Source organism: Salvelinus sp. IW2-2015, linkage group LG17 (genome assembly GCF_002910315.2).
Source record: "Salvelinus sp. IW2-2015 linkage group LG17, ASM291031v2, whole genome shotgun sequence".
Taxonomy (NCBI): domain Eukaryota; kingdom Metazoa; phylum Chordata; class Actinopteri; order Salmoniformes; family Salmonidae; genus Salvelinus; species Salvelinus sp. IW2-2015.
This window is the reverse complement of record NC_036857.1, coordinates 38,483,290-38,500,052: the sequence shown is the minus strand read 5'-3', so window position 1 is coordinate 38,500,052 and position 16,763 is coordinate 38,483,290. Positions and strand designations below refer to the sequence as shown.

General features: G+C 42.7%; 1 protein-coding gene across 1 annotated transcript in view; it reads right to left on the bottom strand.

Annotated features, from left to right (window-relative positions):
- Positions 1 to 15,110: 15,110 nt before the first annotated feature.
- The window catches only part of LOC139029012 (pro-neuregulin-3, membrane-bound isoform-like), a 39,585-nt gene continuing 37,932 nt past the window's right edge, over positions 15,111 to 16,763 (bottom strand). Inside the window, exon 2 of the mRNA XM_070447750.1 lies at positions 15,111 to 15,289. Within this exon, the coding sequence (XP_070303851.1) occupies positions 15,111 to 15,289 (179 nt within the window). The remainder of the gene's footprint in view (positions 15,290 to 16,763) is intronic.

Here is a 16,763-nt window from a genome sequence, read left to right as displayed (position 1 = left end):
AGCACACAACATCTGACCACAACCACACAACTTCTGACAACACAACTTCTGAACACAACCACAAAACGACTGACCAAAACCACATGACTACTGACCACACAACAAGTGATAACAACACCAGTACTGAACACAACAACTGACCACAAAACAACAACTGACTGCAACCACACAACTAGACCATAACCATACAACTACTGACCACAATCACTCAACCTCTCACCATACAACTACTGACCACTCAACTGCTGACCATAACTACTGATCACAACCACACAACTTCTGACCACAAACACACAACTACTGATCACAACCACACAACTTTGGACCAATTCTAATGACTACAAAAACATAACTTGTGAACATTACCACACAATATCTGACCATGACCACAAAACTACTGACCACAATGATACTTCTGACCGTACAACTACTGACAACTCAACTGCTGACCACAACTACACACATCCTGACCACAACACCACACCTGCTGACCACATCTAGTGACCACAACCACATATCTACTGACCACACAACTACTGACCACAATCACACAACGTATGACCACAGAAGTACAGACCATTTAACTGCTGACCACAATTACCGGACACAACCACACAACTTCAGACCACAACCACACCATTTCTGACCACATCTAGTAAACACAACCACAAAACAACTCCACAATGTCTGACCACAACCACACAAACTACTGACCACAACAATACTGACCATAACCACACAACTTCTGACCACACAGCTACTGACCAATCAACTGCTGATGACAATTACTGACCAAAACCACACAACTTATGACCATAACCACACTACTACTGATCACAACCATGCAACTTCTGGCCACATCAGAACTGCAACAACACAATTACTGACCACAACTCCACAATGTCGACAAAAGCCACTCAACTGCTGACACACATCTACTAAACACTAAACTGCTGACAACAATTACTGACCACAACCACACCAACTTCTGAACACCTACACAATTCCTGACCAAGTTCAGTGACCACAACCAGATCTAATAACTACAAAAAACACAACTTGTAACATTACCACACATCTTTGGACAACACAACTACTGACCACAACAACACAACCTGTGACCATAACCACAGATCTACTGACCACAACCACACAACTTCTGAACACAACACCAACAACTTATGACACAAACTACACAACTTTTGTCCACAACCAGATACCTGCTGACCACATCTAGTGACCAAAATCACATAACTACTGACCACGCATCTACTGACCACAACCACACAACTTCCGACCATACAACTACTGACCACTCAACCGCGCTACCACAACTACTGACCACAACCACACAACTTCTGACCACAACCACACAACTACTGACCAAAACCACACAACTTCGACCAGATCTAGTGATTACAAAAACACAACTTGTGAACATTACCACATAACTTCTGATCATAATCACACAACCTCTGACCAAAACCACCACAACTGATGACCACAACCACGCAAATATTGACCACAATCACACAACTTCTGACCATACAACTACTGACCAATCAACTGCTGATGACAATTACTGACCAAAACCACACAACTTTGACCATAACCACACAACTATATCACAACCATGCAACTTCTGGCCACATCTAGTAACTGCAACAACACAATTACTGACCACAACTCCACAATGTCTGACAAAAGCCACTCAACTGCTGACCACACATCTACTAAACACTAAACTGCTGACAACAATTACTGACCACAACCACACACTTCTGAAACACACCTACACAATTCCTGACCAAGTTCAGTGACCACAACCAGATCTAATAACTACAAAAAACACAACTTGTGAACATTACCACACATCTTTGGACAACACAACTACTGACCACAACAACACAACCTGTGACCATAACCACAGATCTACTGACCACAACCACACAACTTCTGAACACAACCACACAACTTATGACCACAACTACACAACTTTTGACCACAACCAGACCTGCTGACCACATCTAGTGACCCAAATCACATAACTACTGACCACGCATCTACTGACCACAACCACACAACTTCTGACCATACAACTACTGACCACTCAACCGCTGACCACAACTACTGACCACAACCACACAACTTCTGACCACAACCACACAACTACTGACCAAAACCACACAACTTCTGACCAGACTAGTGATTACAAAAACACAACTTGTGAACATTACCACATAAACTTCTGATCATAATCACACAACCTCTGACCAAAACCACACAACTGATGACCACACCACCGCAAATATGACCACAAATCACACAACTTCTGACCATACAACTACTGACCACTCAACTGATGACCACAACTACTGACCACAACCACACAACTTCCGACCACAACCACACAACTATTGGTCACAACCACACAACTATTGGTCACAATCACACAACTATTGGTCACAATCACACAACGGCCGCCGGAGAGCATCTTGGCTTGTTCATTTTTTTTTTTTAACAATGCTTGTAATTTGAGATTTTTTTATTTTATCATGTCACTACCAGGAAGTCTGAAATGACAGTGGGCAGGAAGCTAGTAGGCTAAATGGGCGGGGAGATCACCTTGCCTGGCGGCTCTTTGAAAACGCATATGTCAAGCAATGTGGACACAGTGAGCAGTGTTGCAGTGAGATTATCTCAAGCAAATTTGCTGATACACAAAGCAACTCAAACAACATTGAAATCGCATGCAACATCCAATCCTGTCATACATCACAGTTTAACAAATTATTTGTTTATTCAAATGTTTGGTTATTGTAACAGCATCAACATGGACAAAATGTTGGCTGTGTTTAGTTAGTTAGGCCAAATGGAATCGTTAGCGCTGTTTATCCAGATAGCTAGCTAGTTCATCTTGGACAATATCAGTTAACTTTACAGGATGAGGTCTCGTCTTTAAGGCTGAGAATAAATCACTTTTCTCCGGGGTAAGCCGATATTTCCAGCAGAAAACGGAAGTGTCATTTTAAAGCATACAAAGCATATGTATACAGTATGTCTGGATTTGATTAGATATTTGATTTATTACCTGAAAAGGAAGGTCATTTCAACAATTTCAAGTTATAGTTCATATAAGGAAATCAGTCAATTGAGAGGAAAAAAATGAGGCCCTAATCGATGGATTTCACATGACTGGGAATGAAGATATGCATCGGTTGGTCACAGATATCTTATTTTTTTTTAAAGGTAGGGGCCTGGATCAGAAAACCAGTCAGTATCTGGTGTGACAACCATTTGCCTCATGCAGCGCGACACATCTCCTTTGCATAGAGATGATCAGGCTGTTGATTGTGGCCCATGGAATGTTGTCCGATTCCTCTTCAATGGCTGTGCGAAGTTGCTGGATATTGCCAGGAACTGGAACACGCTGTCGTACATGTCTATCTAGAGCATCCCAAACATGCTCAATGGGTGACGTGTCTGATGTGTATGCAGGACATGGAAGAACTGGGCCATTTTCAGCTTACAGGAATTGTGTACAGATCCTTGCCACATGGGGCTGTGCATTATCATGCTGAAACATGATGTGATGGCGGTGGATGAATGGCACGACAATGGGCCTCAGGATCTCATCACGGTATCTTATGCCTGCCCATACTATAACCTCACCGCCACCTTGGGGCACTCTGTTCACAACATTGACATCAGCAAACAGCTCGCCACACGACGCTGTCTGCCATCTGCAGTTGAAACTGCAATTCTCCAGTGGCCATCGAAGGTGAGTTTTGCCCACTGAAGTCAGTTACGACGCCAAACTGCAGTCAGGTCAAGACCCTGGTGAGGACAACGAGCACGCAGATGAGCTTCCTTGAGACAGTTTCTGACAGTTTGTGCAGACCCACAGTTTTATCAGCTCTCCGGGTGGCTGGTCTGAGACGATCCCACAGGTGAAAAAGCTGGATGTGAAGGTCCTGGGCTGGTGTGGTTACACATGGTCTGTGGTTGTGAGGGCTGTTGGATGTACTGCCAAATTCTCTAAAATTACGTTGGAGACGGCTTATGGTAGAGAAATTAACATTAAATTATCTGGCAACTGCTCTGGTGGACATTCCTGCAGTCAGCATGCCAATTGCACACTCCCTCAAAACGTGAGACATCTGTGGCATTGTGTTGTGTGGAAAAACTGCACATTTTAGTGTCCTTTTATTATTCCCAGCACAAGGTGCACCTGTGTAATGAGCATGCTGTTTCTTGATTTGCCACACCTGTCAGGTGATTGGATTATCTTGGCAAAGGACTACACAGCTGATTCAAATAACCAACTCATCATCAAGCTTTGGTTATTTGAATCAGCAGTCGAGCGATAGGGCAAAAACTAAACGTGCACTCAGGGGGGGCCCTAGGACCAAGTCACTCATTGCTTCAAGCCACACCTCTCCACAACCACCAAACGGGAGAAAACGTACCTCAAAGTCTGTTCAATAACGTACAAGACCGCTTTGTGGAAACATGTAATTCAGTACAATTCGTTCCCAATGTAGCAAACGTTCAAGCGAATTGAACGCACCTTTGTTGTCCCCGACAGGAAAAAAATGGCCACAGACCAATGGCGAACATGAATGGGTGTAACTTGACATCAAGGGTGCGTTCGTATATTCAATCTGGAGTGCGCTCAGATTGCCCTCTGGGCGTTCGTAAATTCAGAGTATTGTCAGATTGTCCATTTGTAAATTCAGAGCATTTCGCTCTCAGAGCGTTCAGAGCGCACAGTGGACGCTTTGGCCGAGGAGTAGGGTTGATCCAAGTGTGCTGGCCTCACCCCAGCAGTCAAGCACCCAAGCTAACTGTGTAACATTGGCTAGCTTACGAGCTACTTCCAAACACAAATGAGAGAACACCTCTCTGGTCATTTTACTCGCCCTAACAGACCTGGTTGGGCTGTTTCTATGTTATCCAGAGCGTTGGTGACTGCAACTGCTGCTGGCAACAATTTAATTACGCTTTTTTTGCCGAAGTTTACTGACACTGGACATATTCAATGGGTGTTGGGCTGTTTGTAAATTCATCAGTTATTCTGTGCTCTGGCACACTCAGGCGAGAGCGCTCTGAAATCGGAGTAGATAGCCAGAGTGAATTTACGAACATGCCCCAAGAAACACCCCTAATTGCGGTCTGCAATTACACCCCTCACCAAATGTTCAAGTTCGATTGTTTCAAAGTGTCGCTGAAATTAATTCTATGCCTCTACCAAGCTTAAAATAGCCACACTTTACAAAGAAAGCTCCATAGATATAAAGTGCCTGTGTGTTTTGGAACTTTTACGGTAGCAATTGTGTTTCCACTTGATTTGCTCACTGTTTCTATTATACTTTGTTCATAACACTGTGGTTATTCTGTCATCCTTCACCATTGACAATCCTCTGCTGATATTTTGCAATCCCGCCTTCCCATCATCCATGATGCTTGTTGTTTATCAGTTCCTATCATTGAATGTGCAGCGACTGCAAATTGCTCCAGAGGAGTAAATCAGATGGATGCTGACCTCTTCATTGGGAACAGTCACACATACCCTCAATCTCTCTCTGTCTCTCACACACACACGTCACTGACAGACAGTCACAAACACACACAGACACACACTCAATTAGGATTCATGACAGAAAGCATTGCAAATCGAATTCAATCCAACCAGCTGTGGTTTTGTGAGAGCTCCATTGTTAGAGGCTGAGTGCGTTTGTACTTTTTAAAACTTTTACATCAGCCGGGGCTAGCACCTTGCTATCTACTTTTTTGAATTATGATTTATGGTTGCATAGGAGGAACTGAAACAGTTTGACGATGCAGAACTACAAAGCCCAACCTTCTCGATAGAAGTCGTATTCAATTTACGCCTTGTGGTGATATCTCGTTCTCTCTCTCCCCATTTGCATACACAAGATGGTGATGGAAATGTTAATATAATATAGCCTATAAATATTCCATTTGGAAGACATTCTTATCCAAACCGACTTAAGATTAGTGCGTGGATACAAATGTTTGTGTTGACTTTGAAATGGGTTTAATTTGTACTTGCTTAGTAATCTTTCAGAGAGAAACTTCATGAAAATGAGTCACAAATATAAAGTAATCAGATATATAGTTTCCTCTACGTACAGATCTAGGATCAGCTTCCCTTCCCCCGATTCTAACCTTTTTGTGGGAAAAAATGCTAAACTGACCCAATATCAGTGTCAAGGGGCAATTTCACCCTACTCCAATTTTACCAAAGGTACGGTCTAGACTCATTGTTTATCCTCAGACGGTAAAGATGTATAGGTTGTGGGTTTCTACTATAGTATGAGAAGTCTTAAAAAGTATTCTGGATCAAACAGATGAGGTTAGACGGCACGATCACTCTGAGCGAAGTGAGACGATTATTCTCTGAGTCAGCCAACATTCAACAAAGTCCCTAAACATGCGTTCCAAATGGCACCCTATTCCCTATAAACCCCATAGGGCTCTGGCCAGAACTAGTGCACTATGAAGGGAATAGGGTGCCATTTGGGACTGAACCTAAGCTCCTTCTCAAGGTCATCACAAGCTTAGTACCATCAACGTCTCAAATTCCTCTGTAGACCGTCTTCAAAGAAAAGTATGCATGGTGACCTATTTGTTCGTCTCAACTGCTTGTGAAAACAATGCCACTTGAAGGCTATTGATGCGGCACCTTTTCTCTAAGGAGTGTTACTTCACACACATTGTAGGTGACATTTTCTGTTTGCAAAAAAGCTCTCGCAGTGTGGATAAAAATATTTGAATAAAAACAACCATTTAAGTAGATGGGAGGACACTTAATCCAGAACAAGTTACAAGGAATAATACCGTTTGGAATTGCATCACATTCATCCCATACTGTTTAATTTAAATACAGATCAATGTTTGCTTCCATTTTATGGATATCATAGAAGATAAGATTGAGCCAGAAGATCAGATTTTAGAAAAATAATTGCAAGTATTGTGAATTATAATGGTAATTCTTGTGTACATCAGCGCAGTTTATCACAGCTTTTTTTCTTCTTCTGCCTACTCTTGTGCACAAACAGAATGATTGTTCATCACCTTTGTGATTGCACGCTGGCCATTTTGTAATCCGAATGCTCCGTTACGGTGTGGGAGAGGTTAGGCATCTGTCGTGCTCAGATTAAAAAAATATCCGAAGATCACCACTCCTTTCAATCTAGATTTTTCGGAACACAAACTAAATTTACCCTGTGGTATTTTTAGGCCAGGCCCGAGTAACCATGCCAACAGTGGTTGCTCCACTAAAAGTTTTGTGATTATGCTAAGGGATTTAGAGGTAATTTGTGGTTTAATACGGTGACCTGCGTGACCACTTCATTGCTCCAGACCAGCGGAAGGGGAAGTTAGAGCACTGATTATGCTTTTGGGTCCTAATGTGTCTCTAACTGACAATGAATGGGTGACATAAACCTAAACAGGAACTGATAATTGTGCACGACTTCAGTATTACTTACTAAAACTGTTGTTACACTAAGGTTTTTATTATTTTATTTTATTTTCTTCTTACTGTAGCCCACTCCCGACCACAGTTTACACCCCATGTAAACTGTGTTGCTACAGATGCTGGTTCAATACCTGTGCCAGCCTCAACTGGGAGACCCATGAGATTACTGTAGTTTTTTGGTTTCTCTCCCTCTAAAAACAGAAATTAAACATTCTAAATAACAAACTGGCTTTATTTACAAATTAGTAACAATGTCTCACCCCATGTTCAAGAATGGCCTTTTCCTCGCTCATTTTACGTTATTTGAAAACAAAATCATCTCCAAAATATTGTTATTTTTTAAACAAAATGATGATTATTATTATTATTATTCATTTAGAGTTATATAAAATCCCCCTGGATATTCTCACAGATATTATTAACCCTGTAATTAGCAGGACAATATATATTGGTCATATTGGTCATGGCTCCCGAGTGGCGCACAATGGGATTGCCTTGCAGTTCTCCAGCTGTATCCACTGAAAGCGTGCGAGGTTCAAGGCACGAGGGCAGGGGGCAAGGGATGGGCTGCAGAGCTGCACACAGAAGACGGACTTAGCCCATGGGGGACGGGGGTGGACCCCCACCACACTGGGTAGCACAGAGCAACACTAAGGGGCATTGCACTAATAATGGCGCTGACTAGGGAAACATTCCATCTGTTCTTAGTGCCAGTCTGCACATTCAAACTAAAACAATGTAACTAATAATGACATCTTTATGCTTTCGTTAATAAAATAATTATAAAAACACTCTTTCAAACTGCCGATGTTTATTTAGTTATGGATCCATAACGAATTACTATGGAAATAAATATCACTGAATTACGGAAATATTTGAACACATTTGTCTAATGAAGGTAAACAAATTGTTGCTTAATGGAAAATACGCTTTGGCTTCAACGTTTGGCTTCAAAGTGCATACATGACAGATGGATAAGTGGTCCATATGCTATCAGCAGTTAAGGGTAATGGATCAGAAAGTGCATTGTGGGTGTTCTTGTTAGGGAAGACTTCTTGAAAAAGAAGATGACATTCTATAAAATTCTCTTCCAAGTAATGGTACCCGAGACATTTTAATGGTAGGTGCCATGATTATGTCCCCAATTTCTCTCAGTAACTGGTGCACTTCCCATGCATCACATATGGCTATTGTGGTAGTGGTCTGGATGCTTTGTTGTAGTTGCCATAGGGGAAGTTATCAATCTTGTAATTTAGCTGGGCCACAGTGATTTGTTCTGTCTTCACAAGCTCCTGTAACACCAACCCCAGTACAGCAGGTATGATGGCCTCAAGAAAGTCTTGCATCACATCAGGGGGAAATGCATACATAATAGGTGAAGGTGCATTTGTCATCTCAGAGAAGCAGCATGCTTATGGCACCATAGACCATAGTCCCACATGGTGAACTCCCCCTCTGTAAACTTCGTACAGATCGTGTCCTTGGTTGCTGTGCAAAAGCGACAGATCCTTCCTGAACTGAATTTTTTTGATAAACCAGCAACATCATGGGAAGAGAGGTTGTCAGCGGAGATTGTGTCAACGGTGGCACGAAAGACCTTGCTTTCTACGATGCACTCCAAAGAAACACCTTGTCTCTCCAGCAGTCTGATATAATCAAGCAGAGGCTGGAAGACTTCATCATAACTTGTTAATCCTTTCTGAAATAGCGTGTGTTGTATCAGTGTGGAGAGGTAAATGTTTCTTATCAATATTGCCAATTTGAAAATACACAGCTGAAAGCTTGTTTTACTTTTTTTGATCCAAGTGGATTGACAACCTCAAATGAAGCCGCATCGTTTGTTTTTGCGTGAGCAAGGGATTGCTCTTGAAGAAATCCCCATCTGTGAAATCACTCAAGATTTCATTGTTGGCAGGTTCTTCTTCTCCATCTCAGCTCGCCCAAACATCTTCATTTTGTGCCACCTTCTTCAAAAGGTCAGGTAGTGGGATGTACTGAAAACTGCCTCCGTCCTGTTCTTACCCACTCAGGTCTAACCATTCCCATTTTTTCACATCAGTATTGCTCCAGCATCCACTCTGTGTTGATGCTTTTCATGCACTCTTCAAAAACCTTTGGTTTAAAAGCTCACACAAGTCATCGTCCTCATCTACATTGATGTGAATATTTCAAAGATAGAATTTCAAGGCATCGCTGAAGTGGGACATGAATTGATAAAAAATAGAATGAAGATCCTCCAAACACAATGCTTAACTCTGATCTGCAACATAAAAAGGCAGAGGTGTCTCTTAAGGCCTCGAACCGGGTCTTCAGCTTTGAAGTCCACGGACTCAATAACATTAGTTGCAGGCACCCAAGCGAGATCAGAGTCATCGTCGTTCACATTTGCCTCAATGTAGTCAGGCACAGGGATTACAGAACAATTAGGCCTATTGTCAGCAAATCTTTGTGTTTTCTGTATATACACTACCATTCAAAAGTTTGGTGTCACTTAGAGATGTCCTTGTTTTTATAGAAAAGCAAAAATGTTGTCCATTAAAATAACATCAAATTGATCAGAAATACAGTGTAGACATTGTTCATGTTGTAAATCACTATTGTAGCTGATTTTCTATGGAATATCTATATAGGCGTACAGAGGCCCATTATCAGCAACCATCACTCCTGTGTTCCAATGGCATGTTGTGTTAGCTAATCCAAGTTTATCATTTTAAAAGGCTAATTGATCATTAGGAAAATCCCTTTTGCAATTATGTTAGCACAGCTGAAAACTGTTGTTCTGAATAAAGAAGCAATAAAACTGGCCTTCTTTAGACTAGTTGAGTATCTGGAGCATCAGCATTTGTGGGTTCGATTACAGGCTCAAAATGTCCAGAAACAAAGAACTTTCTTCTGAAACTCGTCAGTCTATTCTTGTTCTGAGAAATGAAGGCTATTCCATGCGAGAAATTGCCAAGAAACTGAAGATCTCGTATAACGCTGTGTACTAATCCCTTCACAAAACAGCGCAAACTAACTCTAACCAGAATAGAAATAGGAGTGGGAGGCCCTGGTGCACAACTGAGCAAGAGGACAAGTAAATTAGAGTGTCTAGTTTGAGAAACAGACGCCTTACAAGACCTCAACTGGCAATTTCACTAAATAGTACCCGCAAAACACCAGTCTCAACGTCAACAGTGAAGAGGCGACTCCGGGATGCTGACCTTCTAGGCAGAGTTGCAAAGAAAAAGCCATATCTCAGACTGGCCAATAAAAATAAAAAGATTAAGATGGGCAAAAGAACACAGACACTAGACAGTGGAACTCTGCCTAGAAGGCCAGCATCCCGGAGTAGCCACTTCACTATTCACGTTGAGTCTGGTGTTTTGCGGGTACTATTTAATGAAGCTGCCAGTTGAGGACTTGTTTCTCAAACTAGACACTCCAATGAACTTGTTCTCTTGCTCAGTTGTGCACCGAGGCCTCCCACTACTACTAAAGTAGCTACAGTGCCTTGCAAAAGTATTCATCCCCCTTCGCATTTTTCCTATTTTGTTGCATTACAACCTGTACTTTAAATAGATTTTTATTTGAATTTCATATAGTGGACATACACAAAATACTACAAATTGGTGAAGTGAAATGAAAAAAATAACTGAAACGGAAAAGTGGTGTGTGCATATGTATTCCCCTCCTTTGCTATGAATCCCCTAATAAGATCTGGGGCAACCAATTACCTTCAGAAGTCACATAATTAGTTAAATAAAGTCCACCTGTGTGCAATCTAAGTGTCACATGATCTGTCACATGATCTCAGTATGTACACACCTGTTCTGAAAGGCCCCAGAGTCTGCAACAACACACCACAGATGCTAGGACACCCTCAGGTTTTTCTTAGACCCTGAGGGGGTTTCTCGACCTGCCAATCACACAATGATTGGCAGGTCGGGGCAGCAGCGTAGCCTAGTGGTTAGAGTGTTGGACTAGTAACCGAAAGGTTGCAAGTTCGTATCCCCGAGCTGACAAGATACAAATCTGTCATTCTGAACAAGGCAGTTAACCCGCTGTTCCTAGGCCGTCATTGAAAATAAGAATTTGTTCTCAACTGACTTGCCTAGTTAAATAACGGTAAAATAAAATAAAAAAGCGATCAACGGTTGGTGACCAACAACTTGTGTGGACTGAGAGTTTCTGCTATCGAACACTGCCTCACTGCAAAGGGAAATTTTGTGTATTTTATGGAGATAAATAACATTTGATTTGATTTGATCTGTCACATAAGCCCGAATACAACAGGTATTACAGGTATTACAATACAACCTTACCGTGAAATGCTTACTTACACAGCCTTTACCAACAATGCATTTCAAGAAATAGAGTTGAGAAAATATTTACTAAATAAACTAAAGTAAAACATTTATTAAAAGTAACACAATAAAATAACTAACGAGGCTGTATACAGGGGGTACTGGTACAGAGTCAATGTGTGGGGGTACAGGTTAGTCGAGGTAATTTGTACATGTAGGTAGGGGTAAAATGACTATGCATAGATAATAGACAGAGAGTAGCAGCTGTGTAAAAAAAGGGGATGTCAATGTAAACAGTCCGGGTGGCCATTTGAGTAATTGTTCAGCAGTCTTATGGCTTGGAGGTAGAAGCTGTTTAGAAGCCTTTTGGACCTAGCCTTGGTGGTCCGGTTCCGCTTGCCGTGCAGTAGCAGAGAGAACAGTCAATGACTAGGGAGGCTGGAGTCTTTGACAATTTTTAGGGCCTTCCTCTGACACCGCTTGGTATAGAGGTCCTGGATGGCAGGAAGCTTGGCCCCAGTGATGTACTGGGCCGTACGCACTACCCTCTGTAGTGCCTTGCGGTCGGAGGCTGAGCAGTTGCCAAACCTGGAAGTGATGCAACCAGTCAGGATGCTCTCGTTGGTGCAACTGTAGACATTTTGGAGGATCTGAGGACCCATGCCAAATCTTTTCAGTCTCCTGCGGGGGAATAGATTTTGTCGTACCCTCTTCACGACTGTCTTGGTGTGCTTGAACCATGATAGTTTGTTGGTGATGTGGACGCCAAGAAAATTGAAGCTCTCAACCTGCTCCGCTACAGCCTCGTCGATGAGAATGGGGGCGTGCTCGGCCCTCCTTTTCCTGTAGTCCACAATCATCTCCTTTGTCTTGATCACGTTAAGACAGAGGTTGTTGTCCTTGCACCACACAGCCAGGTCTCTGACCTCCTCCCTATAGGCTGTCTAATTGTTATCGGTGATCATCCCTACCACTGTTGTGTCGTCAGCAAACTTAATGATGGTGTTGGAGTCATGCCTGGCAATGCAGTCGTGAGTGAACAAGGAGTACAGGAGGGGACTGAGCACACACCCCTGATGGGCCCCCGTGTTGAGGATCAGCATGGTAGATGTGTTGTTACCTACCCTTACCATCTTGGGACATCCAGTCAGGAAGTCCTGGACCCAGTTGCAGAGGGAGGTGTTTGGTCCCAGGGTCCCTAGCTTAGTGATGAGCTTTGAGGGCACTATGGTGTTGAACGCTGAGCTGTAGTCAATGAATAGCATTCGCACGAAGGTGTTCCTTTTGTCCAGGTGGTAAAGGGCAGTGTGGAGTGCAATAGAGTTTGCATCATCTGTGGATCTGTTGGGGCGGTATGCAAATTGGAGTGGGTTTAGGGGTTCTGTGAGAATGGTGTTAATGTAAGCCATGACCAGCCTTTCAAAGCACTTCAAGGATACAGACATGAGTGCTACGGGTCAGTAGTCATTTAGGCAGGTTACCTTAGTGTTCTTGGGCACAGGGACTATGGTAGTCTGCTTGAAACATGTTGGTATTACAGACTCAGTCAGGGACAGATTGAAAATGTTAGTGAAGACACTTGCCAGTTGGTCAGAAAATGCTCGGAGTACACGCTCGGAGTACATCCATCTGGCCCTGTGGCCTTGTGAATGTTGACCTTTTTAAAGGTCTTACTCACATCGGCTACGGAGAGTGTGAACACAGTCGTCCGGAACAGCTGATGCTCTCATGCATGCTCAGTGTTGCTTGCCTCGAAGGGAGCATAGAAGTAATTCAGCTCGTCTGGAAGGCTTGTGTCACTGGGCAGCTCTCGGCTGTGCTTCCCTTTGTAGTCTGTAATAGTTTGCAAGCCCTGCCACATCCGACAAGCGTCGGAGCCGGTGTAGTATGATTCAATCTTAGTCCTGTATTGATGCTTTGCCTGTTTGATGGTTTGTCTTTGGGCATAGAGGGATTTCTTATAAGCGTCCGGGTTAGAGTCTCGCACCTTGAAAGCGGCAGCTCTACCCTTTAGCTCAGTGCAAATGTTGCCTGTAATCCATGGCTTCTGGTTGGGGTATGTACGTACGGTCACTGTGGGGACGACATCCTCGATGCAATCATTGATGAAGCCAGTGACTGATGTGGTGTACTCCTCAATGCCATCGGAATAATCCCAGAACATATTCCAATCTGTGCTTGCAAAACAGTCCTGTAGTTTAGCATCTGCTTCATCTGACCACTATTTTATAGACTGAGTCACGGGTGCTTCCTGCTTTAATATTTGCTTGTAAGCAGGAATCAGGAGGATATAATTATGGTCAGGTGGTCTACAAATCTTTTCCCTCTGGTTGCACATTTAACATACTGATAGAAATTAGGTTAAACGGATTTAAGTTTCCCTGCATTCAAGTCCCCGACCACTAGGAGCGCCACCTCTGGGTGAGCGTTTTCCTGTTTACTTATGGCGGTATACAGCTCATTGAGTGTGGTTTTAGTGACAGCATCGGTCTGTGGTGGTATGTAGACAGCTACGAAAAATACAGATGAAAACTCTCTAGGTAGATATTGTGGTCTACAGCTTATCATGAGATACTCTACCTCAGGCTAGCAAAACCTTGAGACTTCCTTAGATATAGTGCACCAGCTGTTGTTTACAAATATGCATAGGCCCCCGCCCCGTGTCTTACCAGAGGCTGCTGTTCTATCCTGCCGGTAGAGTGTATAACCCGCTAGCTGTATGTTCTTAATGTCGTCGTTCAGCCACGACTCTGTGAAATATAAGATATTGCAGTTTTTTAATGTCCCTTTGGTAGGATATACATGCTTTCAGTTCGTCCCATTTATTTACCAGTGATTGAACGTAAGCTAGCAGGATGGAAGGCAAAGGCAGATTAGCCACTTGTTGCCTGATCCTCAAAAGGCACCCAAATCTTTTTCGACGAAATCTCAGTTTTCTTCTCCAGCCAATGACGGCGATCTGGGCCTGGTCGGGTGTCTGTATTATATCCCTCCCGCCCGACTCATTGATGAAAAACACTTTGTCTAATCTGAGTTGAGTAATCTTAGTTCTGATGTGAAGCTCGTTTCAGTCATAGGAGATGGTAGCAGCAACATTATGTACAAAACAAGTTACGAACAATAGGAAGAAAAAAAAAAATAACATGGTTGGTTAAGAGCCGATAAGATGGCAGCCATCCCCTCCGGCACCATCACAACATAACCTGGGTGTCAGTATTGGGGGAGAAAAGTAGTTGAGTGTCATCCATAGCAATGATAAGAGAGACCATGTGAGGACAGAGCCAAGTTACTTAGTCTAAAGAGAAAAGATGAGTGGTTCAAGAACTGAGCCCTGGGGGACACCAGTAGTGAGAGCACATGGTGCCAACACAGATCCTCTCAATGCGACCTGTCCGGTAGTATGCAATCCAGGAATGTACAGAGCCTGAGACGTCCAACCCTGAGAGGGTGGAGTTGAGAATCTGATGGTTCACGGTGTCGAAGGCAGCGGATAGATCTAGGAGGATGAGAGCAGTCAGCTTTGGCAGAGTGGAGAACATCTGTGCCACAGAGGAATGCGGTCTCGAGTAGCCGCCTTTAAGCCTGACTGGTTAGGGTTGTTCTGAAAGCGATAACGGGAAAGTGGGTCAGAGACAGTATGCTCAAGTGTTTTGGAAAGAAAAGAAAGAAGGAATACAGGTCTCAGATGAGTCGAGTGTTGGTTTTTTGAGGAGGGGAGCAACTTGGGTAATTTTGAAGTCACAGGGGACACAGCCTGTGTTCAGGGATGAGTTGATGAGGGAAGTGAGGAATGAGAGAATGTCTCCAGAGATGGTCTGGAGAAGGGAGGGGATGGTGTCAGTGAGCAGGTTGTTGAGCTGCTACTCACAGGATTTCATCTGGCGAGAGAGGGGAGAAAGAGGTCAAGGCGTAAGGTAGTTCTGTGTGAGAGGGACCAGTGGACTCAATAAGCTTAGTAAAAGAGGAACAGATGTCGTCAACTTTTTTTTCAAAGTGGTTGACAAAGTAATCCACAGAGAGGGAGGAGAGAGGGTGAGGAGGTGGAAAATGTACTTCTTATGGCTGCAATCCTGTTAACGGGATTGATATGACAACAGCCAGTGAAAGTGCAGGGCGCCAAATTCAAACAACAGAAATCTCATAATTAAAATTCCTCAAACATACAAGTATCTTATACCATTTTAAAGGTAATATTGTTGTTAATCCCACCAAAGTGTCCGATTTCAAATAGGCTTTACAGCGAAAGCACCACAAACGATTATGTTAGGTCACCGCCAAGTCACAGAAAAATTCAGCCATTTTTCCAGCCAAAGAGAGGAGTCACAAAAAGCACAAATAGAGATAAAATTAATCACTAACATTTGATGATCTTCATCAGATGACACTCATAGGACTTCATGTTACACAATACATATATGTTTTGTTCGATAAAGTTCATATTTATATAAAAAATCTCAGTATACATTGGAGCGTTATGTTCACTAGTTCCAAAAACAATCGGTAATATTGCAGAGAGCCACATCATTTTACAGAAATACTCATTATAAATGTCGCTGAAAATACAATTGTTAGACATGGAAATATAGATACACTTCTCCTTAATGCAACCGCTGTGTCAGATTTTTTTTAAACTTTACGGAAAAAGCAAACCATACAACAATCTGAGTACCGCTTTCAGACAACAAAGCAGCCAAAAAGATATCCGCCATATTGGGTAGTCAACAGAAGTCAGAAATAGCATTATAAATATTCACTTACCTTTGATGATCTTCATCAGAATGCACTCACAGGAAACCCAGTTCCACATTAAATGTTTGATTTAGTTTGATAATGTCCATCATTTATGTCCAAAGAGCTACTTTTGTTTGCACGTTTGGTAAACAAATCCAAAGTCATGAAGCGCGTTCCCTAGTTGCAGACGAAATGTCAAAAAGTTCTGTTACTGTCCGTAGAAACATGTCAAACGATGT